The sequence below is a fragment of the Neolamprologus multifasciatus genome, chromosome 15 (assembly GCF_963576455.1).
Source record: "Neolamprologus multifasciatus chromosome 15, fNeoMul1.2, whole genome shotgun sequence".
Lineage (NCBI taxonomy): Eukaryota > Metazoa > Chordata > Actinopteri > Cichliformes > Cichlidae > Neolamprologus > Neolamprologus multifasciatus.
In genome coordinates, this window is record NC_140453.1 from 18,207,557 (window position 1) to 18,233,999 (window position 26,443).

A 26,443-nucleotide genomic window follows, 5' to 3' on the forward strand; every position below is an offset into this window, starting at 1 on the left:
GAATAATGACTCTGAACTAATGTTGATTAGAAAGACGCAAACATAACGAGGGCTCGCGCCTCATTCCCTTTAATCACCCTCCTTATTTACCTCTCTGTCACAGTGCTAAGTCTCAGCTCAGCTTAAAGGAAGATGTCAGGGTGTGATCAGAATAATGAGAAACCAGGGTAATGCACACAATTAATGAGATGTGCATCAACAGGGCACAATAAAGATGACTGGGACCTTGTCTTCTAGCATGATGAATTTGTATCACACCCTAACACCCCATCGCCACCTCACTCAAAAAAACATTGCCGTACCTACATTTTGAGACAAATTTGGCCATGTTAATGTAGTAAATATGTTGGAAGTGAGTCTTCTTTGATAGTGATGTTTTAGATTCATATCTGATGCAGATATGTTGATATTGTAGTAGACACCACAAGATAATGTAAACAGTCACCCTTGTATGGACTCCACAAGGATTTGAATCTATGAGGAATTGTTCTCCACTCCTGGATTAGTGCAGCCTGCAGCTGTGCACTGGACACTTGTTGTCACCTCTGATAGACACGCTGAACCAGCTTGGCCCAGGCATGTTTAGTGAGAGACATATTAGGGTTAAATGCTGGCCAAGGAAATCCAGAAAGGCCTGTGCTACTCTGGTATTGTTTTGCTGAAAGAGTCAAAGTGTGGGGTGCTGCTGCAAAAAAACTCACATCGGTACCTCTGTCTAATCAGATTTACTACAACCTGGAGAGGTTTCCAGTCTATCACAGAAAGACAGTCAACCATTCACACTCTTATTCTCAAGCACAGCCAATTTAGATTCACAAATGAGCATAATGTCTTTGGACAGTGAGAGGAAGCCAGAGAGAGCCCACACAGACACGATGAGAACATGTAAACTCACACAGAAACCCCAGCTGGTCTCTGGATTCTAACCTAGGACATTTATCCTGTGAGGTGATGATTCCACCGTCACCATATGATTAAGGCTATGCAATATGACCAAAATTTCACGGCCCGATATATGACATTCCTCATCTAGATAACAATATACAGTGGAACCCTGACTTACGAATACCCCGTTTCATGAAAAATTCAAGTTACGAAGGCACTGAACGGCAATATTTCTGCCCGTGTTACGTCAAAATGCCAGAGTAACGAAATCCGCTGGCTCTGATTGGCTGAGCCTACAATGCCTATAATGCCGACAATGCCTTCCGAATCATGTGACAACCGTACTTGCGCTTCGCTGTTCCACTTGAACGACGTATTGTTGTTCTAGTTAGCAATTAGCCTATAGCCTATCGTTTAGCATGGCCTCACTCAAAACGCACCCACAATGGGTGCTTCGACTTACGAAAGACCCTCGGGAACAAATTAATTTCGTAAGTCAGGGTTCCACTGTGTAGCAGTCCCCCGGACCAAGGAAGAAATAGAGAGAGCCTCGACGGGTGCAGTAATTTTTACTTTGAGATTCATTCAGAATCTAACAGTGCTGAGGTGCGCCAATGCACCGTGAAAACTAAACAGAAACACAAAATACATTTTCTTAGACGTTTATTACAAATATGAACTCAAATAAAGCAGAAAATACAACAAAATATAAACTAAGCAAATAAATACAACTTAAAACATGTACCTCGCTCCGCATTCCAAGGGCTGCAAACTGTTAATTTCGCTGGAAATTAAGCGTATCACGCTGCTTCACGCTTCATTGAGAGCTGCCTACTGGGACATGTGCGCCACAAAAACCGGTCTGAGCTGGAAGTGCAGCTTGCCGCTAACTAAGCAACAGAGTCCTCTACTGGACACTACTCATAGCTGTTCAGGCTTAGATCAATAAACAAAACTGGACCTTTACACACTGTATATCACAAAATAGTGCATTTTCTGTAAATTCTGTGAATCTCAAGCAACTCGCCTTGTGTGAAGTGTTTTCAGCTGGGCGTCGTGTACCTGGAGTCGAGTGTTTTGACCGATCCATGAAACTATATATTTGTAGATAAGTAAGATAAGTATAGATAACGGCTGCCATTTTGTTTGTGAGTATTTATTACATGGCACACTGTTCTTGTTAGGAGTTGGGTTCTGGTTATGTGGTGTTTTTGTTTGTATGTGTTTTTTGGTGCCTCCCCTTTTGTATAGGTAGGCGGGGCAGTGAGTCACTGAACCTGGCACACCTGTTACTCATCAGATGCTTTCCTCAGAAGTGTTCTTTAGGAGCTACCTGACAGAGGACTAGTGTCGGAGTATTGGTGTTTCTGGAGCGTCTGAAATTCTGCCCCTGCCTGCTGGAGCCCTTGGATTATTTTGGTGACTGAAGGAGTTTTGTTTCCTCCCTAGGATTGTTCCTCAACTGGTTTGTTTTCCGTCTGGAGGTTTTGGCATCAAACAGTACCAAGTAAGCTCTCCAACTCTCGGTAAAGTGTACTCTAAGCTTTTCTCGGTTATCAGGCAAGACCCTCCTAATTCTCGTCCCTCTCCTTTTTTAGATCGAGTGCACTACCTGTGTGTGTTTTCGTCACCTGCACGTCCTGGCTCCGCGTCCCCATTCATATACTGTTGTATATATTTTGTCCTTGTAAATACCTCCCCCTCACTGTAAATAAACTATCTTCACCGCAACTCTGCCTCCATGCGTTCTGCTTCCTGGGTCCATCTGCATTTGCCATAACAGAATACTCCGACCAACATATTTATGGACCCAGCAGAACATACGGACGCCGCTTCCGGCGATTTGCTTTCAAAACACGAGGAGTCACTGTCCAAGTTGGCTAGACAGTTTCAGCAATCTGAACAGTGGGCGGGTCGGGTTAACGACACCTTGACCGCCATTCAGGCGACACTCGCTCGATTAGCTCCCCCGGCTTCTTCCAGCGAGCCATCCTCTCCTCCCACTCCACCCAGTCAGCCAGCTGTGGGTTCAGTTCGCGATCCTGCTCCCCCGGCTCTGACTCCGTTCTCGGGAGAGCTGGGTCGGTGCGGAGGGTTTTTGATCCAGGTCTCCCTTTTGTTTCGACGTTTCCCTCCGGCATATTCGGATGATGCCTCTAAAATATCTTATGTTATAGGCTCTCTCCGGGATCGTGCTCTGAGTTGGGCCGAATCGTACCTCACTCTCCATCCGCTCGAGACAATTTCCTATGCCCAATTTATACGTGATCTTAAGGCCGTTTTTCACCATCCCCTACGCGCCGACGAAGCTGCGCGGCAGCTGTCTGGGCTGCGGCAGGGCAGTCAGTCGGTGGCCGAATTCTCCATCACTTTTCGCGTTAAAGCCGCTGAGACAGGTTGGGCTGATAATGCGCTGCGCGGGGCATTTGTGAATTGCTTAACTGAACGCATGAAGGACGAGCTTGCAACTCGCGATGAACCTGAAGATTTTGAGGCTCTAGTGGACCTGGCTATTCGCATCGATAATCGGCTGCACGAAAGAGAAAGGGAGAAAGACAGGGGCGGCCGAACCCGTGGTAACCAGGGAGGAAATGTGCCCGTGCGCACTGAGTTTCTAGCTTCACGTCCGGCTCGTGCTGACTCGCCTCCCGCTGACAATCTAGAGGAGCCCATGCAGTTGGGTCGCGCTAAACTTACCCCTGTCGATGGTCGTAGGAGGTTTGAGGGACGGCTATGCCTGTATTGTGGCCGTTCGGGTCGCCTCTTGTCCAGCTTTGTCAAAAGGCAGTGCCCATCAGTAACTCTGGGGGTGCTGATGGGTGTCATTTCCTCTCCCTCCCAGGCCCCCCGCATGCTACTCTCTGCGGTCATTCACATGCCCACCATATCTCATCCTTTCTGGTAATCACCACAAGCGTCTCCGGTTTTTTGTTTTCTCCTCCCCTGAGTCGCCTGTTGTTCTCGGTTTTCCTTGGTTCGAGCGCCATAACCCGCACATTAACTGGGCAGCCCGCCGCGTGGAGAGTTGGAGTAGCCACTGCTTGTTGCACTGTTTGCGCTCTGCCTTGCCATCTCTGCCGGCCACTGCTACTGAGCCGGCGGCGGAGGTTATTGATCTCTCTACTGTTCCCAAGGAGTATCACGACCTTAAGCTCGTTTTTAGTAAACAGCGTGCTGGCTCCCTGCCTCCTCATCGCCCTTATGACTGTGCGATTGAACTGCTGCCGGGGGCTCCGTTACCTTCCCGTCGGCTGTATAACATCAACCCTTCGGAAAGGGCGGCCTTGGAGAAGTACATCTTGGAGTCGCTGGAGGCAGGTTTAATTCGTCCTTCCTCTTCGCCTCTGGCGGCCGGATTTTTTTTCGTTGGGAAAAAAGACGGGTCACTCCGGCCCTGCATTGACTATCAGGGTCTCAATGACATTACTGTGAAAAACAAGTATCCCCTGCCTTTGATTTCCTCTGCTTTTGAAACCCTTCAGGAGGCCGCAGTGTTTACAAAGCTGGACCTACGGAGTGCTTATCATTTGGTGCGCATTCGGCAGGGCGATGAATGGAAGACTGCTTTCAACACTCCGCGGGGACATTATGAGTACTTGGTAATGCCTTTTGGTCTGACTAATGCGCCTGCTGTGTTTTAAGAGTCTTATTAATGACGTGTTGCGGGACTTTTTGAACTGTTTTGTGTTTGTCTATCTTGATGACATTCTTATTTTTTCCCGATCGGTGGAGGACCATGTCAGTCATGTCTGCGCAGTGTTGCAGCGGCTGCTAGAAAATAGACTTTTTGTTAAAGCTGAGAAATGTGACTTTCATGCGGACTCGGTTTCTTTTCTGGGCTATGTGTTGGAGAAGGGGCAGATCAGGCCGGATCCCCGCAAGATTCGGGTTATTGCTGAGTGGCCGACCCCTGCGTCGCGCAAGGATTTGCAGAAGTTCCTTGGCTTTTCTAATTTTTATCGGCGGTTCGTCAAGAACTACAGTCATGTCGTGCTCCCTCTCACTGGCCTTACCTCCGCGGCGCGGGCTTTTGTGTGGTCGCCCGAGGCTGGACGTTCGTTTTCTGCGTTGAAGGAACTGTTCTGCTCCGCGCCTGTCCTCGTTCACCCTGATGTCTCCCGACAGTTTGTCGTGGAGGTTGACGCGTCTGACGCGGGGGCGGTGTTGTCTCAGCACTCGCCCAAAGATGGGCGACTTCATCCGTGCGCGTTTTTTTTCGCGTAAGTTTAGCCCTGCGGAGAGGAATTATGATGTTGGTAATCGTGAGCTGTTGGCGATTAAGTTGGCTCTGGAGGAGTGGCGCCACTGGTTGGAGGGGGCTGAACATCCGTTTTTGGTTTTGACGGACCATAAGAACCTCTCCTATATTCGTCGCGCTAAGCGACTTAATCCCAGGCAGGCCAGGTGGCAGTTGTTTTTTGGCCGGTTCAATTTTACCATCTCTTTCCGACCCGGCTGACGCTTTGTCACGCTTGTTTTCGTCTGGCTCTGTGGCCGCTGACGCTCCCAACATTTTGCCTGGTTCCTGCGTGTTGGGGGCTGTCACGTGGGAGATTGAGTCCCAGATTCGTTGTGCCCAACGTTGTGACCCTGACCCGGGTTTGGGCCCGCCCGGCAAGTTGTATGTTCCATCCTCTGTGCGTGCGCGCGTCTTGCACTGGCTCCACACAGCCCGTTTTGCCTGTCACCCTGGCGTTCAGCGTATGGTTTCTCTTTTGCGGCACTCCTTTTGGTGGCCCTCTCTGCAGACTGATGCCCGTGATTATGTGCTCGCTTATGAGACCTGTGCGCGCAATAAGAGCCGCCACCAGGCCTCTCCCGGGCGGTTGCATCCCCTGCCCGTCCCGGGGCGGCCCTGGTCCCACATTGCCGTGGATTTTGTTACCGGTCTGCCGCGCTCCGCCTCTCACTCGGTTGTTTTGACCATTGTGGATAGGTTCTCCAAGGCTGCTCATTTTGTGCCCTTGCCTAAGCTCCCCTCAGCCCTGGAGACCGTCCGTTTGCTTGTTGATCATGTTTTTCGGTTGCACGGGATTCCCCAGGACATTGTATCGGATCGGGGACCCCAGTTTGTTTCCCGTGTGTGGAAGGCATTTTGTTCTGCTCTGGGGGTGGGGGCGAGCCTTTCTTCTGGCTATCATCCTCAATCTAATGGTCAGACTGAAAGGGCTAACCAACAGCTGGAAGCGTCCCTTCGCTGTGCCGTTTCGTCTGATCCTGCTTCTTGGAGTTCTCACCTCTCCTGGATTGAATACGCCTACAAACTCGCTCACCTCGGCAGCCACCGGATTTTCGCCTTTTGAGATTTGCCTGGGATATCAACCGCCGCTGTTTCCCTCTCGAGAGGGGGAGATTGCCGTTCCTGCGGTGCGGGATCACCTGCAACGCAGTAGGAGGATTTGGCGTGAGGCCAGGGCGGCGCTTCTCCACACCACAACACGGACTTGCCGCACCGCGGATCGGAGGAGGTCACTGGCACCCCAATATGCCGTGGGACAGCGGGTGTGGTTGTCCTCTGCAAACATTCCGCTCAAGTCCATGTCCAGGAAATTGGCCCCTCGCTTTTTGGGTCCCTTCGCCGTTCAGCGCGTCATCAATCCTGTGTCAGTGCGGCTGCAGCTGCCTGCGTCGATGAAGGTTCATCCCACGTTTCACATCTCCCAGCTTAAACCGGTGTCCAGTAGCCCGCTGTGCCCGCCTGCCGGACCCCCTCCACCCGCCAGGGTGGTGGACGATGCTCCTGCTTACTCGGTTCGCCAACTGTTGGACGTGCGTCATCGGGGTCGCGGCTACCAGTTCTTGGTTGACTGGGAGGGATACGGCCCGGAGGAGCGGGCCTGGATCCCTGGCTCTCTTGTTTTGGACCCTGGTCTTATAGCAGACTTTTATAGGAGGCATCCTGAAAAGCCTGGAAGGCCGCCGCGAGGTGTCCCTTGAGGGGGGGGGGGTACTGTTAGGAGTTGGGTTCTGGTTATGTGGTGTTTTTGTTTGTATGTGTTTTTTGGTGCCTCCCCTTTTGTATAGGTAGGCGCGGCAGTGAGTCACTAAACCTGGCACACCTGTTACTCATCAGATGCTTTCCACAGAAGTGTTCTTTAGGAGCTACCTGACAGAGGACTAGTGTCGGAGTATTGGCGTTTCTGGAGCGTCTGAAATTCTGCCCCTGCCTGCTGGAGCCCTTGGATTATTTTGGTGACTGAAGGAGTTTTGTTTCCTCCCTAGGATTGTTCCTCAACTGGTTTGTTTTCCGTCTGGAGGTTTTGGCATCAAACAGTACCAAGTAAGCTCTCCAACTCTCGGTAAAGTGTACTCTAAGCTTTTCTCGGTTATCAGGCAAGACCCTCCTAATTCTCGTCCCTCTCCTTTTTTAGATCGAGTGCACTACCTGTGTGTGTTTTCGTCACCTGCACGTCCTGGCTCCGCGTCCCCATTCATACACTGTTGTATATATTTTGTCCTTGTAAATACCTCCCCCTCACTGTAAATAAACTATCTTCACCGCAACCCTGCCTCCGTGCGTTCTTCTTCCTGGGTCCATCTGCATTTGCCATAACAGTTCTAATGTTTGAGTCTAAGGTTTATTTTGAGCACCTGATGGCTCTTTTTTGCTTCTCATCTGTAAAGTCTTTCCATACTCTTTCATATGATTCTTGCATAGGTGGTTGAAGAGGTTTCTCATGTTTGAGTCTGTGGTGGGGACCGGTTTGCGGCATAATTAGCATAGTACAGTTTTCCGTGTTAGACTTTTCACAACCAAACCATGTCCATGCTACAGGTGGACATGCTACACGTGTAGGCGGGCACGTGCGGCTGCAGGCAGCTGCAGCCGCACGCGGATCGGAGGAGGATCGGATCGGAGGAGGTGCCAGTGACCTCCTCCGATCCGCGGTGCGGCAAGTCCGTGTTGTGGTGTGGAGAAGCGCCGCCCTGGCCTCACGCCAAATCCTCCTACTGCGTTGCAGGTGATCCCGCACCGCAGGAACGGCAATCTCCCCCTCTCGAGAGGGAAACAGCGGCGGTTGATATCCCAGGCAAATCTCAAAAGGTGAAAATCCGGTGGCTGCCGAGGTGAGCGAGTTGTAGGCGTATTCAATCCAGGAGAGGTGAGAACTCCATGCTACACATATATATATATATATATATATATATATATATATATATATATATAGATATATATATATATATATATATATATATATATATATATATATATAGATATATATATATATATATAGATATATATATATATATATAGATATATAGAGATAGAGATAGAATCATATCACACAGCCCTACATACGACCACAATGCCCTCAACAAAGCAGCTTTCATGACATAAATCTTGTGGGGGGTTTTTTACACTAGTGTACGTCTGTACATGATTTTAGAGAATCATATATAAATTTATTGCTTCTGCTTTTTGAAACAAACCGAAACAAACCAGCAGATTTTACTTTTAAATACTGAAAATTCATCATCAACAAGTTGGAAGATAGGGGAGACATAAAAACACTACTTTTGATGAAACAACTGAAGTTTGGGACCTCTTTTAAAGTTTAGCTTTACCTTGATTAGGCTTGATTAGCACAAAAACTGTCAGGAAAAGATCATACTTTTGGTTAAAAATACCCTTTACAATGTTAAAAATGTGTGATTGAGTTCCAGTCCATCTTGTTCCAAAGCCTATCATGGTCCATTAATTTAAAGCAAAACTAAAACAGCTTACAAAAATGTCAAATGCATACATTTTTTCTATAACTTCAGTGGCTTGCTCCCTGGGACTTTAACTTGAGGGATTTCACTGCACTCAGAACTTTCTGCTTCTGTCACCTATTGGGTAACACAGAATCTGGATCTGAAAATAAATTCATTGGCATCAAGGAGGCGACTGTGTTGTCTCATATTCTGGAACCAAAAAACAATAAATCAAGCAAGGATTCAAGTTAAAATCAGGTGGCCACAATCTCATCACCTAACCAGATGAGGAAAATTATGAAAACTGTTTCCAAAGAAGCATTAACTCACAGCACTGCACAGCTGATACTCATTATATGTTCCCAAACGACTTGTATACAAAGCCCACAACTCCTTTGTTCTGAGTTGTAATTTCACTCTGCAAACATTGTTTCATTTTCACCGTAACATCCGACACCCCCACAATTACAGCACTGCTCAGCTCTCATCAAACTCCTCCATTTGTCCTTGGCACACAAGTGCACTACTTCAAAGTACATTTACCCACCACCACCGCCCCTCCTCCTCCTCCTTCCTGTCTTCTTCTGCGCCTCAATTCATTTTGTTTTGCTGTCATTTCTGGATTGTTCAATAGAAAAACTTTCAGCCTGTTTTCAGACATGCTAAAGATGCTGACGCCAATTCAACGCAGCCTCATGCAGCTCGCTGCTTCTTTTTTTAAACTGCAAATGAAAAATATATCATTTAAGAACATTAATTGCAACTTTTACAACACTTTGGAGCATCTGCAGATGATCAGCTGTGTTCCAACGGCTGCCAGCATAGAAACAAATTAGTGTTTGTCGGTGAGGGATGTTTGTGCATGCGTGTGAAGGATTGTTGTTATGCTGGGGAGACGAGTCCTTGATTAGCCCACCATATCATTCCCAGACGTGCAGTGCATTGTGGGTGATAGAGAAACTACTGCCGGGGTCCACAGTGACACTTGCATACATGTACAAACAAACATTTGCACACAAACTGTCTCACACACAGATTTATCTGCCCTGTGATATTGATGGTATTGAATAATTCAGTGATTTTATCAACTTCAACCACAACAAATGACTTAATTATGTTAATCTGAGCCACCACAAACTCACAGAGAGATGTGTGTGTGTCTGTGTGTGTATGCATATGTGGGTTTGTGCATGTCTGTGGGTGTGAGTGTGTGTGTGTCAGCAGGAGTGACAGGAGCCTACAGGCCTTCAGCGCTGAAACGCTGATCTGGAATTTCACATCCTTATCCTGAAAGCCTTAGGACACACACGCATGCGCACAGATTTCTTCACACACACACACACAAAATCACAGCTCAAAGAGCCACCAGGCAATTAGCACTACCCTACCTCAAGTCTTTTGATTTGCATACCAAGTCAGACAGAATTCATGTCAGTGTGCAGAAAGTGTGACACACAGTAAACACGAGCAAATAAATAAAACACACACTTACCCCACAGGAAGTGTGTAAAGCGAACACAGTTGTGAGTGGCTTCTCAGCGAGGTTATAATTGAGCGTGATGGACTGTCTGTGTCTGCAGTGTATCACCGTGGGGCAGCACACACACCTGTGGTCTCAGCACACTGACAACATGAGACAAACACCTGTCTGCTCCATGCTGACAAAAAGAAAACAAAGTGTACATTTCTGGGTCTCAGCAGCACGACTTTATTCTTGGATAGTATGCAGAGGCAACATAAATTTAAACTTGTGGGCTTTCAAGGAACTGATAGAGAAACAAATCAGATTCTTAAGAAAAAAACTGTACATCTGCAATATCAAGATATTCTATAAAAAATCAAAATCAATGTTAGTAACCAATGTATGCAAAAAATAAGGTCTTGCAGCACTGCAAAAGAATGCAAAGAAGTCTAATTTGTCATCCCCAATATTTCTCTCTCTACCTCTACTCTTTCCCCTTCGGTCTCCAGAGCTCAGAACTCAGTGGGATTACATTATTACTGATGACAGCGTGTACTTTTAATTACTTATTATTCTTATTAATTCCAGCAAATGCAAATAATCAACAATACAAAAGTTACATAACACAAATTCACTTGAAAATAAAAATATCCAAACTTGTGTTGCCATCCCATTCTTTGCTATTGTCTTGTTATTGGTGATAACATGATGCATAATTTAGTAGAGGTTAAAACTTCTTATCGCAACAGGAAAAAAAAAATGTATAAGACAAATATATATATATATAAGACAAAAATATGTAATATTAAAAAATATATATAGTGTATATATATATATATATATACACACACACTATATACACTATATATTTTTTTAATATTACATATTTTTGTCTTTCTTACAGACACTTTTAGTTATGATATTTTTTTAATCTCAAAAAAATAAAACTCAAAATTAGTTAGTTATTAAATAAATTGTGTCCTATGTTCCTGTTTATATTGTTCTCGTGTTGAAAAATCCAGCATGCCTTCAGCTCAGCACATTGTATAAACCAATAGTCCAGCAGCACAGAAACGCTATATTTGATGGAGGCCATGAACGGTTTTATGGAAAACAGCTGTATTGAATCTGTTCCAGAGCTTTTTTTTTCCAGCTCATGAATGAAATTTCCCATGCTGCACCGCTCCAGGCTCTGGCACATCTAGGATGTAGAGCGCTCCCTCTTTCTCTCTTTGTCTCTTTTTCTTTAATGCCTTCATACACCTTGTAGCCGTTCGTCAATTACTGACACACATTTTGGCAACAAACACACCATTAATTGAAACATTTAATTAGCATTAAAATTAGCAGTAATTAACATCTTTTCTCCAGCGCTTTCTGAGCTGGGCTCAAATTCTATTAAGGCTTTAAGCAGCTTCAGCGTCTCCCTGCTTTGCACTGACTTTTTGTACCATCTACAGATGTGTGAGTGGGTGTGTGTTTATGTGTGTGTGCACTCAGGGCCCCAGGTAAGGAGCCTCCGTGAGGAGTCAAGCACCAAGGCCAGGCCTGCTGGGTGCCCAGGGGAGAAGAAGAAGAAAGGCGTTTGAGCGGGGAGGCAAAGACGAGGAGAAGAAAATAAGGGAGGAGGTCAAGAGGGAAGAGGAGGGAGTGCTTGAAAGCAGGAGGGAGGGAGAAATATGGTGGGAGGCAAAGGATAGATGTGAATGAGTGAGAGAGGAGAGAAGTAATGACAGAAGGATTAAAGGAGGAGGAGTGTGACTGAGGGGAGAAGATGTGGTGGGGGCGAAAAAGACAGAATAAAGGAATAAGAGCAAGGCAGAGCAAGTGAAAATACAGGATTAATCATGTGTTTGTGGCAGTATGGTATACATACATGTTTGCACATACTTCTGTGTGTGTGTGTTCATGTGTGTGTGTGTGAGGCCTACTTGGAGCCAAAGCAGGGGCCTGGATTAGTTGCGTTTGCCAGGGCTGGGGGGCAGGATTAGCAGGCCGGGCTGCTGTCTGACGCCGCTCTGCCACCACTAATGGCATTATTAATAGGCAGCTAAAAAATTCATTAAAAAATCCATTAAAAATAAATGTGTTTTACATAAGACTTTGCCCCAGGTAGGAGGGATAGGGGGAGGCAGGGGGTGAGAGATGGGTGCAGAAGGGAGAGACGAAATAGACGACTGTTAGCTTTGAGGTCAGCTGAACATCACAGTTCAGAAAGAGGAGAGAAAATACACAAACACTCGCCTGACTGGAAATAATGTTGGATTTGGGATAATAAGGCTAAACCAAGAAATACTGACATTTCTGCTGCTCTGAGAAATTTGTGCAAAGCTGATGTCAAATATATGAGCATCGAGGTACACGTTAAATACAGAGCTTTCAACTTCTTCTGTGTTCCTGTCAAACACAAACAAGAGGTTAAGCACAAAATACATATTGATTTCACATTCGTACACATGCATACTAACATAACACTTCTTCAAATTTTACAGAACTGAAAAAAGTATAAAATACTTTGAAGATGCATTCAGAACCTGATTGCTGCTGTTGTTCCGGTTTGGAGATTATTCCTCAGAATTTTTCATCTACATAAAGGCAGGATAAACCTAAGTACATAGAAACATGAAAACTCTTGAGGAATTGTTAAAAAAACACCCCTGTAATTGGTGTTTTTTCAATTGCCCTGTAATTGTAGAACTAGATGTTCACATTTAGTTTTTTCTGAGAATGTATTTTCTAAATATACCAGAAAAATGTTAAAGTCCAACATTTAAATTGCAATCACCACTGAGGAAACTCCCTTAACAGATACTAAATTGTGCTTAGAATGTCAAGTAGAAAAATCAACATTTGGGGTGCGCAATGTACATAAATACGTTTCAGTCATGCACAATGCTTAAGCTTCATTTTGGCACATGTTGAACACAACTTCCTGAATTAATTTTAATGGGAATATTTTTAACTACAGTGTTTAAAGAGAAAATAATCTTTCTGACATAAGAAGAAAAACACCCACTCCAAAATATTATCTACATCAAGGATTTTAAACTGATTAGCCTCTTCAAATTAATGAAACGGTTGGGGTTTATTAACTCTGTGAGAGAGAGCAAAGAACGATGGGGAGAAGGAGGTTAAAGGTGAGGAGGTTCTGCTTTGTGTGTGCCTTGGGGACATTTAACTTAATCAGATTAACAACAATAGATGCATCTATCCACGCACACACACACTCACATACACATATATGGCAGTGGGCGGAGGGGCCTTACAAAGTGCCCGGGGGGACCCTTGCTATAGCCTGAGGGAGTCATATATGCAGAAAGGGTCAAGAGGCGATTCAATTGTTTGAATTCTAACTCGCTTACATTTCCTAACACCTACACACACAGACACATGCAAACGCACACAGACATATGCATCGTGTGCAATAGAAGAATTTGAATGAACAGGCAAAAAGATGCTGTTTTCACAGCAATCACACAGATCCACTACCATCAGGTTGATCCGGCCCTCAGCCTGCAGCACAACAGACTCACAAAGGATAATACTCATCACCCCGCTGCTCTACCGTACTGTCAACACATGACAGCTGCCAGGTGAGAAGTTATCGCTGCATTGTAAATTTTTCAGGAAATGTATAAAAATTTTATTTCGCTTAAATTTTATATGCATTGGTTAGCTACCATAAGAACAACAACAACAATAAAATTGATATGAAACTGCTGCGAGAAACTGGTGATGCAACAAAACTTGTGCCTTATAAGCTTTCCCCTCCCAACTGTACAACTTTCTGTAACCTGTAAATATTTAAACATTACTATGAGGCTGGTGTAATAGTTTACACCAACATAAACAGCCCAGAAATATGGATGTGTTGCATATTCTTTTCAGGGTAAAACATATATTCAGTTTGATGTTTAAAAAATTCTGAAGTTCACAAATAACAATATGCTACTCAAACTAATCAGTGAAATATGTTCTGCAGTAGAAAAAAAGAAGAAGAAAAAGATTGCAGCAGAAGAAAAAGACTGGAAATCTGATTGAATCACATTGAGACTCTAGATGGTCTATCCAGATATACTTATCATATATTTGGATATATGTTAACACATTTCATATAGGGGTATGCAGCATAACATGATAATGCTATATAAAACGTGCAACAGATACCAACAACCACCATGACAAAGCTAAAAATGTAAACTTTTAAGTTGCCTTATAATCCAAGAAACATTTAGTTTACTTCGTAGAGACTCTAAATTTATTTTATGTTAGCCACCGCAGTGCATTCTGGCCTTCATTAATCTGCAGTAACTGTACGCTGCCAGTTTACTTTAGCTGGCATTCTCAGCCTCTGTTAGCCTCTGTTAGGTGCTGTTAGCCTCTGTTGAGTGCTGTTAGCTTTTGTTACCCACAGTTTGCTAGTGAATTAAACATTACTCTACATAGTAAATAAACTCTCGTACAACATGAGAATGTAATCAAGCTGTTTATAGGAGGGAAAGTGTGATTTTTAGGATATTAACTTTGGCAGCTTATAGCCAACTGTTGTTGTTGTTTAGCTAGCTCATTGTCATCTGTTTGAAGACAAGAAGGTTGCACTGTAAAAAAGAATTGTAACATAAAAGTATTTTACTGTGTATTTTACAGTTTTGTACTGTTCTTGTAGAATATCATTAAATTCACATAAATAGACTTTGATTTTACATTTCAAATGTAAATTAACGTAAAATCACTGTAAATGTAATAAAACATAATTTTCTTGTTTTTTAAATGTATTTGTCTGTACATATGCATATTTAGATTGTTAAAATACATTCACAAATGCATTATAATTTCACAAATATTTGTCCGTTATTTGAAAGATTGAACTGTTAAATTCAAATGTAATGCTATGGAAAAATATATAAAATGATTCGTATAAACTTTTTTTACATCAAATAATTATTATTATTGTTGTTGTTTAGGGTGGTCGTGGCTCAAGAGTTGGCAGTTTGCCTTGTAATCAGAAGGTTGCCGGTTCGAGCCCTGGCTCGTACACTCTCGGTCGTTGTGTCCTTGGGCAAGACACTTCAGCTACCACCTACTGGTGATAGGCAGAGGGGAATTATGAAGTGGAATTGTAAAGCGCTTTGAGGGTCTCATAAAGTGCTATATGAATGCAATCCATTATTATTTAAACCAACTGTTAACTGTATATTTCTGTACATTTAAGTATTATTCATATTGCTGCATTCATTGACCTTGTTTATAGGAAATTTTATTGTTTCATCACATTAAATTGTTCCTAATTTAATGTTTAAAAGCACTTGAAAAAGGCAAAACCCCATGTAAAATTAGGGCAACAAACTGTATTGTCATTACTGAAAATAACCGTATTTTCATGGGAAAGTTATTTTCTGTTATTTTCTGGTATTATTTTGGAGCCCCAGCTGCTGGAATATTACTGTTTTTTTAGGATTTTTTTTTTTAAATTTAATTTAATCTGCTGACAATAAGTAACTGCGACAATTAGAGCCCTGACATCTGTTCAGGAGATATGGCTTGAGGTGAAGAGAACGAAGCTGTTTTATTCAGATGCTGGTCATTTTGTCTCATTCTTGTGAGTTTTCTCCTCTTTGGTGAAGGGGACCTCTTGTCAAATGATAAAACATAGGTATGATCCTTCTCACCTTCAGTATGAAGGTGCAGATGTGAATAAAAATTTGACTCCACAGCACTCAAACACCTAGTTCTCTTCTTCTCTTTTGCATACTACATATGTGGCTGGTCTCTAAGCTGTCAGATTAAGGCTAGCACTCACTAACTAGCTTGGTTAGCAACAGGCATTAGAAAAAAAAATCCCACCAAAAAAGCTTTAGCTCTTCTGAAGCATCTTTTATTAACATGTATCTCAGCACAGGTACATGAAGCAGATCAGTGTTTAAAATCTTCTGCTTTTATTCATTGAACTTGATCACTTCACTTTGTGTGTGCTGTTGGACCCTTGTGAATACTTTTTCATTGATTATGGAGAATGAAATTAATCTTATTACTTATTACTAGTTAGCTTATATGTATCTGTGTTCCACATGTGCTTTTTTTGATCAAATTTGATCAAAACACCAGCTTTGAAATCATGGCAGCTTCATCCATCTTTTGTACTGTTTATGGGAAGGATTTGTTTTTTGGAGCCATCCTATCAACGCCTCTTCTGGAAGAACTGCATTATTTAACTCTTTGGTGTTTGCTTCATGTAGTTTCACATTATGTATAAGAAGGTCATGCTATCAACAACATGACTACTCATTTGCTTGGTGGATGTAGACAGTAGAAAGAAAATAGTTCCTACCATGAAAGCGCTTGCCACAAGGTCACGGCTAGTGGAAGAGGAATTGCTGCTAAGTTGATGTTTTAATGTTTTATGTTGTAAATGTGTTTATTTATTGATTCATTTGCTCATGTTTTTATTTTTGGTACATACCGTGAGAAAGCAGACATTTCTACAGTCGAGAAATAATCCAACCTAAAAATCTTAACTGACTAATGGTAGGGGGAAATGGCTGGCCCAAACACATCTGTGATGTTATTTTCTGAAGTTTCTGAAGCAGGATTTTACAGATCCACAATAGTAAGTTTCAAAGATTTTGAGCTACTTGGGGCTAGAATTGAACTTGGACTCCTCCTCCTGCATCATCAGCCTTCCTCCAGTGCTTGTTGGGTAGATATGAGGTGATTAAGAGTATGTCAGCAGAGGGAATCTGAATCTGAGCAAAAAAAAGCGGAAAAAAGCAAAACGCAACTTACCAAATTTGGCCAAGGAAGAGCAGAAAGTAAAAGGCAGGAAAGAGCACCTCCCGCTGTGCAGAGAAAAAGACAGCAAAAAGTCAGCAACATTCACACTCAAAGCAAACATCAAACATCATCAAACACACAGAATGAGACACTTTGATCTCCCTGGCTCCACAGGAAGCCAGCATCTTTAGAAAATCCTCCAAATGTAAATTAATTTACTACAGAAAGAGATCCCGAGGCGCTGGTGTGCAACTGAACATCAGACATCAGAGGGTTAAACCCAAACTCTGCAGCTCAGCCCACAGAGACACTTCAGCACTGGTAAGTAAATTTTAACCCTGAGCGATGCACGAAGGTCCCCACCAACAGCCAAACTGACATGCATGACCGAGTTTTACATTACTCCTGAGTCGATTGCGGAGCATATTGGGAATCTATTTGTGTTAGGATCTCAGCTCATCATTACTTGTATCATAAAAAAACAGTTTTCCTCAGCAGATCTTGTGTCCAACAGAGGCCTTTCGTTTGATTGCCGAATGCTGGGTGAGAATTTAGGATGTGTAAGCAAACAGAAGATTTTTCTGCAGGCACTTAGCAAACATTTCAGTCACACCCTGAGATCGAGTTCTCTTGAGTTGGATGATGCTGTATTTCACGCCAAGAGTGTATTAATGGTTTTGCTTGTGCAACATTTGTCAGTCTGCAGTTTTCAGCTGCAAATACTCCTACACGATACATGAAACAAGCAAACATTAGTGCCAGTATCACATATTGCCAGGCAATTACTCAACATCTCTTTCTGTTCTAATCTTAGACTGTATATAAAAGATGGACAAATAACATCTGTCTGAAAAGTGAGTTCACTGACATGCCTGCATTCTTTTTCATGACCAGCAGAGAGCAGCTTCTATGATTGCAAAAAGAAATTTGACTGCGAAGTCTTTAATAACACATCACCTCAGCACTATTGATCTATGACCTTAGCAAAAGCTTCCCTGGTGAGTTTTTGGTCCCATTTTCCTAGTTTTACCCTGTAGGAGCATGCAGTGTCTCTGGGTTTCTCAGTCAGTCGGTCTCGTTGCTTGTCACATCCAGTCTCAAAATTCTACAATGGTCACAACAAAGTGGGGTCAGTTTGAAAGAGAAATTGATGTTTTCTGACAAATGGTCACGGCAGTAAGGCTATAACCAGTGTTGGGGAGTAACGGAATACATATACCGCCGTTACGTATTTAAAATACAAAATATGAGTAACTGTATTCCGTTACAGTTACCGTTTAAAAAGGTGGTATTTAGAATACAGTTACTTTGTTGAAATAAATGGATTACACGGCGGTACTTCCCTGTTTCATATTGTGACGGGTCAGGCCTGTTTGGGTTTTGTTTGACAGCTACGTTCTGTTGTTCCAGGTGGCAGCGTTATGGTTGCCATGGTTACAGGGTAACGCTCTCTCTCTGCGTGTTTCCTGGGTGAGAGAGCGCCTGTTGTTGTTGTGCTAAGCTAATAGGCAGAATGCTACCGGTATAGCTCTAAAGAATGTAGCATCATGGGCAGTGTAGTCCGTGCTGCAGGGAGAATGGACTGCCATACCCGTTATGTGTCTGTGAGCGAGGGAGGGAAAAAAAGGAAAAGTACAAGTTGTCATTGAGCAAAAACGGGAGCTGGAAGCATGTAAATATAATAATAACCACTGCAGCCAAGAAGAGTGCCTGACGAGCCCAGTTAAGCTATTAAGACTTGACTGTACACCGTGTTCGTGTTTTCCTCCAAAAACAATAAGTTCCGTTGGAGCAGCCTTTCAACGCCTCTCTCTGTCTCTGGCTAGCAAAGTTGACCCAGACAACAAAGTAAAGCTAGTTTTCGGCTACGAGCCCGACACTGAACCCGCCGTATTAGCCAGAGGTCACTTTACTACGGTTCGGAGCCGCGGACCTTCAGTAACAGTAATAAATCACAGCAATAGTACATTCATGTAGTTGTAAACAGCATGATAATATATTAAGTAATCCAAAGTATTCAGAATACGTTACTCTCATTGAGTAACGTAACGGAATATGTTACAGAATACATTTTGGGACATGTATTCTGTATTCTTTAATGGAATACATTTTAAAAGTAACCTTCCCAACACTGGCTATAACCTTGAAGGAGAAATGTAGATCAGTCTTTGATTGCTTTGGGCTGATTCCCAGAACATTTTGATTTGATTTCCTATCACACATGTTGTGAAACCAGGGTATGCTGACTCTGAAAACACCAAGTGGCATGTTTCTTCAAAACAGTGTTAAATTTACAGCACACAATGGGTCAGGTATCATCGGTCTAACATATAAAACCCACCAGAGTTTGTTCCACCGCTGTTTCCTAAACTGACTTCAAACTCTCAAAGTTTGAAGTCAGTTTAGGAAATTTAAGATAAGCAAAAGGAAGTAAAATGAAAAAAGAAAATTAAATTGGGTGAGGAAAACAAAAAGACTGGAGTAAATAATGACAATTCAACAGTAAATAACTGAATGCGTCTTCTAACTCCCATATTGTGTGCGTGTGGTGATATTGTTTGAGATATATGCATGCACAGACAAAATTTGCTTTCGTAAAAGTTTTAATATATGTGGAAGAACTTATGCAATTTAGTTCCATGGGTTTTGAGTAGAACAGATATTGGTAATACAGGCAGACCCTTGTTTGTGTGGGCTGATTGTGCCACAATCTGCTGCTACTGCCCGAGGCACTGGGTCCTGCATATAAAAGATCAATGTTGTTTCCAGGTCTGAAAAGTACGGTGGCCCCTAGAGACAAAGCACGTACAAACTCCAAAACACTTGCAAACTCCAAAACACTTGCAAACCCCAAAGCATATGCAAATTCCAAAACACAACGGAAGTGCTCCAGGACGCTAGGGGCAGTGTTGAGCTCAATTTGCAAAATAAACGGCAAGTTTGTCTGTATGGGACGGTCTAGTCTCCGTCGCGCTTCCCAGGTTGCCTAGCAACCATGATACTAACCGCTGGAAACCTGTCATATAACTTTGTTAGACAGAAATGAAGGAAAACATATTTTGTTCATTTGTTTGTTTGTTTCTACAAGAGCTTTGTGTGATTTGATAAGTATCTGAGGCTGAGACCACAGGACAGTAAAACATGATTTTTGGGCTTCATTTCTGTACTGAACAGTCATTTAAGATTAGTTAGTAAATAACAATTAGCTAATGTTGTTCATGAGACTAAAGTCATATCACTTTGGTAATGTAAATATAATATGGCCAATATTATAGTTATTATATTAATCATTATTAGCTATTACAGCAGTGAACATGAACTCTGTGTCAAATACTGAGCCTCAGTACAGATTCAAGTTGCAGTTATTTATATGTCTTATCACCTTAAATCTTCACTCAAAGACAAGTATCTTTGACAGTGCATATATAGGTGTATCATATACAAGAGAGAAATGTTGTTCCTTCAGTATGTTGGCATTACTAAATTTGGCTCATTGCTTACATACATGTGTAAAAAGAAATTGTATGAGCTGTGATGACTGTTTCTGATAAAATGAAGAGTAGACTGATATAATGAATATTCCTTTATTGGGTGAGAAAATCAGACCATGTCATAACTGCTTTAAGTCATACAGAATAGATATCAGAGCCTTAAACAGGCTGACTTCTGCTAAATGGGTCAAACTGGGCAGAAAGTAAACAAACACATAACATCCTTATAGAATATGATGTAACACTATAGATCAACTTACCTCAGAATATATAAAGCATATAAACAATTACAGCAATATGATGCAACAAATACAGCAGTGCTACTAATCCAAAATACTCAAAGCTTCATAGAACTGAAACAAACAATTATTTTTAGGTCCATTCAGCTGCTCATACATACTTTAGGTTTCTGAATATTAAACTTGTTTCTTCCTTTCATAGTGTGTAACTTGAAGGCCCTGAGTACTTTCTCCCACACTGCAAACACTGGAATTATAAAAATTATTTGAACATTACCTAATAAGACTGATTCAGGACAGACAATTAGTTATGTTAAACTTTCCTAGCAGTCCTTCACAAACAGGGAACAGTCTGTCTATTCTCTCCATCTGTCAGCTGCTGCTGGCTCTTCCTCCTCCTCTTCCTCACACACTGCTGAGTTTGTCCTGGTGGATCATCAGGGGTGCAAAGCCTCACAGATGATGTGCAGCAGTGGGTCCCTCAGTCTGTCCTCACTCTGGACACTTGCAGTTGTCACACATGGAAATCAAATGTGTGATAAGCTGCAGGATTCAAACACAAGTGTAACTTATAAATACATGTTCATACTTTTATTACACAATCAGAGAGAAAGAAAAAGAGAGAGAGTGCAGGACAGACAGACAGGTGACAGCCTCAGGTGTATACACTGCTGCAAAACAGCACAAAGGAAGGAGGATTGTGTTATTATGAAACGAGAAGAGTTCCCAGATGGTACAGTGGACACATGTGTGACTCCTGTGATTAAAGCATCTTTCTTTCAGCTTAACGAGTGTCCGTTTGGCTCGACACCACCGAACAGAGGCAGCAATATAACATAGCTAACATTAACAGTGCAGTGAATTCTGCTTGTGCCGTGATATTCAGGACTGCAAACCGAGCAGCATCACTGACTTTCAGCTTGTTGTGTTTGTGGATATATGACTTACTTTAATTATCCATAAAATCATCACATTCTCTGTAAGATTAAAGTCAACTATTGAACGGCGTATATTTTGAAGTAAAGGCTTTAAAACCAAGTTAGTACAAACATCGCTAATATCACATAACTTTCCCGACATGTGGCCAACAGTAATGTTTTAATGTTCTTCATTATAAAAACATTTGCGCATAAATAAGTGACATAATATTCAGTACTTACTTCTGAAAGTTTACTCTTCAGCGGCTCCGCTTCCGTTTGAGGGCCGCATTTCGAGCAGCCTTTGAATTGGGACAGCCTTCGTCGTGTCGCTGTGACGTAATCGGCCTTAAAATACGGCCTTTAAGGCTGCAGAACCCAAATAACGGTCATTGGTACTTCCTGGCTTGTGTAGTTACTAGGTAACAAAAGCTCAACACTGCCCCTAGCGTCCTGGAGCACTTCAGTTGTGTTTTGGAGTTTGCATGTGCTTTGGGGTTTGCAAGTGTTTTTGAGTTTGCATGTGTTTTGGAGTTTGCAAGTGTTTTGGAGTTTGCAAGTGTTTTGGAGTTTGTACGTGCTTTGTCTCTAGGGGCCACCGTAGAAAAGTGCTTAATGCCTGCATTCTTTTTAACAACCAGCAGGAGGCGACTTATGTGGTTGCAAAATGAGCTTTTTTTGAAGAGTGTCTCGCTAACCCGCTGATATGTAAGCAGACGCCGATTAATTGGCATCTTATTGTTTCTACATATTAATGCTGGTATTAAGTGGCATAAAGTGTCTTTATGTTATCACTGTTAGAATCTAGTTTCAGAGGCACGAATGAGATGGTTTGTACATGTGCAGAGGAGGGATAATGGATCTACTGGGCAAGGCATGCTGAAAAGATGTGGATGTCAGGCAAGAGGGAAAGAGGAAGACCACAGACAAGCTGAAAGAAGAGGAAGACTCTCAGAATCTAGTTAACAATCCAGCTAAAATTATTTTGTTGAAGTCAAAGTACAGCTCACATTTTATACCTTCTAAATTCATAATTATACACCTGAAGCAGACTGTGTTCTGTTTTTAGAGTCATTACTGCTGTTTGCACAAATCAGTAAGATTATGACTCTAAAACAGCTGAAAAGGGTCACAGACAACAGCATCACCCTATATCACATCGCATCCAGCATGATTTCATTCTTGACATGCTGTCTAAACATCTGTCCTTCAGGTGAGAGTCAGACATGAGCTTATCCTCTGCTGACTGGCATGCTTGTCTTTGCCCTGTCAGGGTAGAATAGCTGGTAAATGCGAGAGCAGGACTCTGTTTCTCTCTCCTATACCTCTCCTTCACACCGAAAGACATGCCGCGGCCCCTCTGCCCCTCCAACCTGCCTCTAGGTCCTATAATCTTTTTACAATGTGTTGAAACAGAGCAATAAATCTGTTAGCTAACAATCTAATTTCCCTGGCCTTTTCCAGAAATCCTCATAAACTTTTGGCGCCCCCATTAACGGCCCTATTGAATCAGAGCGCTTAATCTGCTTCCAGGTGAGGGGTCAGAAAATGAATGCTTTGAGATCCATCACGCTGACGGGAGCAGAGAAAACTGGGCGAGGGAGCACGCTGGGGAAAAGGGCAGCGTCTCTTCCTCATAGGTCAATAGCAGCCAAGAGAGTCAGTCATTCACTTTTTCCTTCAGCACCGCTCTCATTTTCCATTTAATATGGACATCCAATTAATGTGAGCATGTCTGAGGCTGCCTGGATCCCTATGAATTATGGCCCATCATCCCCCCAGTTATGGCTCGACAACCGAGAAGAGTGGAGACAAGAGCAGAGAAGAGGAAAGGAAAGGAAAGGAAAGGAAAATTAAAGGAGAAGAGAATTGTGAGAGGAATCAGGTGATCTTACACCCTGGCTCCAAAACAGCAACATACAGGAGACAATCAAGTATGCTTAAAAAGAAAAAGGTTATTTGATCTAAAATAAGAAATGAAACAAACAAAGACGTAAAGTGTGATTATAGGCATCAATGCTGTTGTCCAGGCTTCCAAGTAGGAAGGAAATGTGGGAGGGGCTTGTTAGTTCTTCTTATCAGGTGCCTGGGGGTCACATGATCATGCTGAGGGAGGGGGTGTTCCAGAGTACCTGTAGAAGTCAACAATAAGCAAAAATACCAGGTGGAAACATGAAAAGGAAAGGAAATAAAAGTAAAGGAAATGAATGTTTAAAGAGTGGAAAGGGGAAAGAAAAGAAAGAAAAGAGTAGAAGGAAAGAGAAGAAGAAGCAAGAAGCAAGGGAAACAAATTTTGAGAGAGAAAAGACGGAGGGCATTTAAAGGAATGATACAAAAGGAAAGTAAACAAGGAGAGAGGAAAGGAGAGAAGAGGAGAGGAGAGAAGAGGAGAGCCTTACAAGAATTAGAGATAATTGATTGGTGGGGCAGAAGAAGCTGCTTCTGATTGGCTGCCAAGAGGAAGAACCAGATTAGTTTTAATAGTAGTGGTGTAACAGACACCTGAGCTGTGTGTGTGTGTGTGTGTGTGTGTGTGTGTGTGTGTGTGTGTGTGTGTGTGTGTGTGTGTGTGTGTGCGCGCGTGTGTGTGTGTGTCCATCCAAACAGCATTACACCAGGGCCTGTGATATTAAACCCGGACAGCAGCACCTTATTGTCGCAGCAACAGGGATTTGTCATTGTACCTCATTATCCAATTAACACCATATGGGCCTGAGGCCAAACATACACACATACACAAGCATGCACACACACACACACACACGCAATAGACTTTCACTGTATGTCTGTGTGTGTTAATGTGTGTGGGTTTCAACAAAGTTAAAATAGGAAATGTTGGAGGAAACTTTGAGCTCAGCTACTCGCTCCTGATACTTTGAGCATTCTTTCTTTTAGATTCATTACAGTGAAAGCAGACTGCTGATCATTAGAAAGGCTGTTAGTTGTTTTAAAGATGGTTTGTTGAGGTCAGGTGTAGTATAGAGGCTCTTAAAGAAAAACAAACTTGAGAGAGAAGTGGGGGAAATACCGAAACTTTATACCTCCAGTGCTCTGATGATGGCTCTGTGCTAAAAACATGTTACTTTTAAAGCTTTTTCTTCAGTTTACTTGAAAAATTGGATCATATTCAAATACATCTACAGTACATATACTTCAGACCTGGCATACCTATAATGCAGAGGGTGTAACCACAAATACAAGGTTGTTAAAAATAAAAAAAATACAAATTATACACTCAGACTTAACTTCAGATGTGAAAATACAGTAAACCCCTATGAGAAAATAAACCTGTCTGCCATGTTTGTGGCATTAATAGTGATAAACCTGTACTGGGTTCCAGTAAATTACTGTTTGTAAAAAGATCGTATGTGTTAATGTGAGGATGACAATATTAGAGAGAAAACAAAAACATTTAGAGAAAATCACCTGATCTGGCCTTAACGGTAAGCTTTATCAAAAAGGAAAGTTTTAAGTATAACAAATCTTAAAAGTAGAGAGGTTATCTGTCTCCCAACAGCCAATACAAAAGAGAAGGTACACAAATGTCTTTAACAAAGACCTGTGTATAGGCTCTGATGAAAAACTGCAGCTTCCTCCCAGAGTCCAAAGCTAAACCAGACATAGTGTGAGTGTGAATGGTTTAATGCCCCTCTGTGTTAGCCGTGCAATGGACTGCTAACCTGTCCAGGGTGAACCCTGCCTCTTCCTCTATGTGCTTCAGCACATTCTTTGACCGTTAGATGGATAACTGTTTAAAAAAAAGGGATGGATGTTTCCGTTTGCCATTATTTGTGCATTAAAGTGCAAATTCATTAGTACTCAATCCCCTGATATGTGGTATTCACGTAGTATGCCAAGACAGGATATCTGGTAGCAGACCAACCTCAAGATGAATGCTATTATATGAATTCAGAAACAGGAACATTGGCTTAAGGATTTAAGGGATTTAGAGCATCACATGTCATAGACATTTATATTTAGTATGCATCTTTAGATGTTTCAGCATTATAAAATCAGTAGTAAATAGATTTATAACAGCATTTGAAAAAAAATTGTTTTCATTGGCCATGTTTGGCAAGACAGAGTATCTATGAGGTCATTATTATCATACGGAGTATGTTTTGCCCCATTTTGGTGATTTTAGTAACACTGAGCATTTACTTGTGTGCCACTTTAATTGATACGCTTATTCAAGTGTTCTTTTTTCTTTTTTTTTTGTGCCTGTCCCGTTTGGTTCTTTTGCCATCAAAATTATTGTCTAAAGGCGAGGAAAGATGCCCAACGGATTTACTTTACCAAATTGACCATCCCAGCCTTGCCGTAATGGTCTATTTGATTCACCTTTTATTGTTTATTTTATTTATTTTTTTATTTTCACTTGCTAGATACGGGACAGACTTGAATGAGGAAAAAAAAAGGGAGAAAGGAAGAGGGGGAAAAAACAGCGGAGAAGAGGGACGGGGATAAAGGGCAAAAAAACAAAAACCAACTAAATAAGCAGACAAAAAAAATACATATATCAATCACCTGGATCACCTGTTGAAAAAGAAAAAAGAAAACAAGCAGAAGAAAACGAGAGCAATACAATAAACAACATCACGATGATATATGGGAATATAACAGTAAATACTAAACATTAAACATTATTGTGCAGCACGTAATATCAACAGCGCACAGTGTGCTTTGAGGTAGGAGCCAAAAAGGGTGTAGTTTGTGTGTGTGAGCACCCGTGTGTACACCTGTGAGCATGAGCGCGCTTGTATTTAAAAGGTTCCTTCATGTAATGATCTGCTATTTAAGTGTTCTTTAATGTGATCATCTAATCTCCATCTAATCACGAATATATGCCAATTATATTAGAGCAATGCACTGCTTTTAGACATGTTAACATGGTCAAGATGACCTGCTAGAGTTGAATAGTGCATTGGAATGGGAGAAGAAAAGTTATTTAGATGACTTGAATGTGGTTGGTGCCAGATGGGC

General features: G+C 42.3%; 1 protein-coding gene and 1 long non-coding RNA gene across 2 annotated transcripts in view; one reads left to right on the forward strand and one right to left on the reverse strand.

Moving 5' to 3' along the window:
- Positions 1–5,898: 5,898 nt before the first annotated feature.
- On the forward strand, positions 5,899–7,658 carry LOC146501900 (uncharacterized). The gene is made up of 2 exons (XM_085134372.1): positions 5,899–7,165; positions 7,257–7,658. The coding sequence occupies exon 1, from the start codon at positions 5,899–5,901 to the stop codon at positions 6,820–6,822; it is 924 nt and encodes a 307-aa protein (XP_084990498.1). The 3' UTR covers positions 6,823–7,165; positions 7,257–7,658.
- Positions 7,659–10,935: 3,277 nt separating this feature from the next.
- LOC146501901 (uncharacterized) overlaps positions 10,936–26,443 on the reverse strand; it is a 33,328-nt gene continuing 17,820 nt past the window's right edge. Inside the window, exon 3 of the long non-coding RNA XR_014869290.1 lies at positions 10,936–16,878. This is a non-coding gene — a long non-coding RNA (uncharacterized LOC146501901). The remainder of the gene's footprint in view (positions 16,879–26,443) is intronic.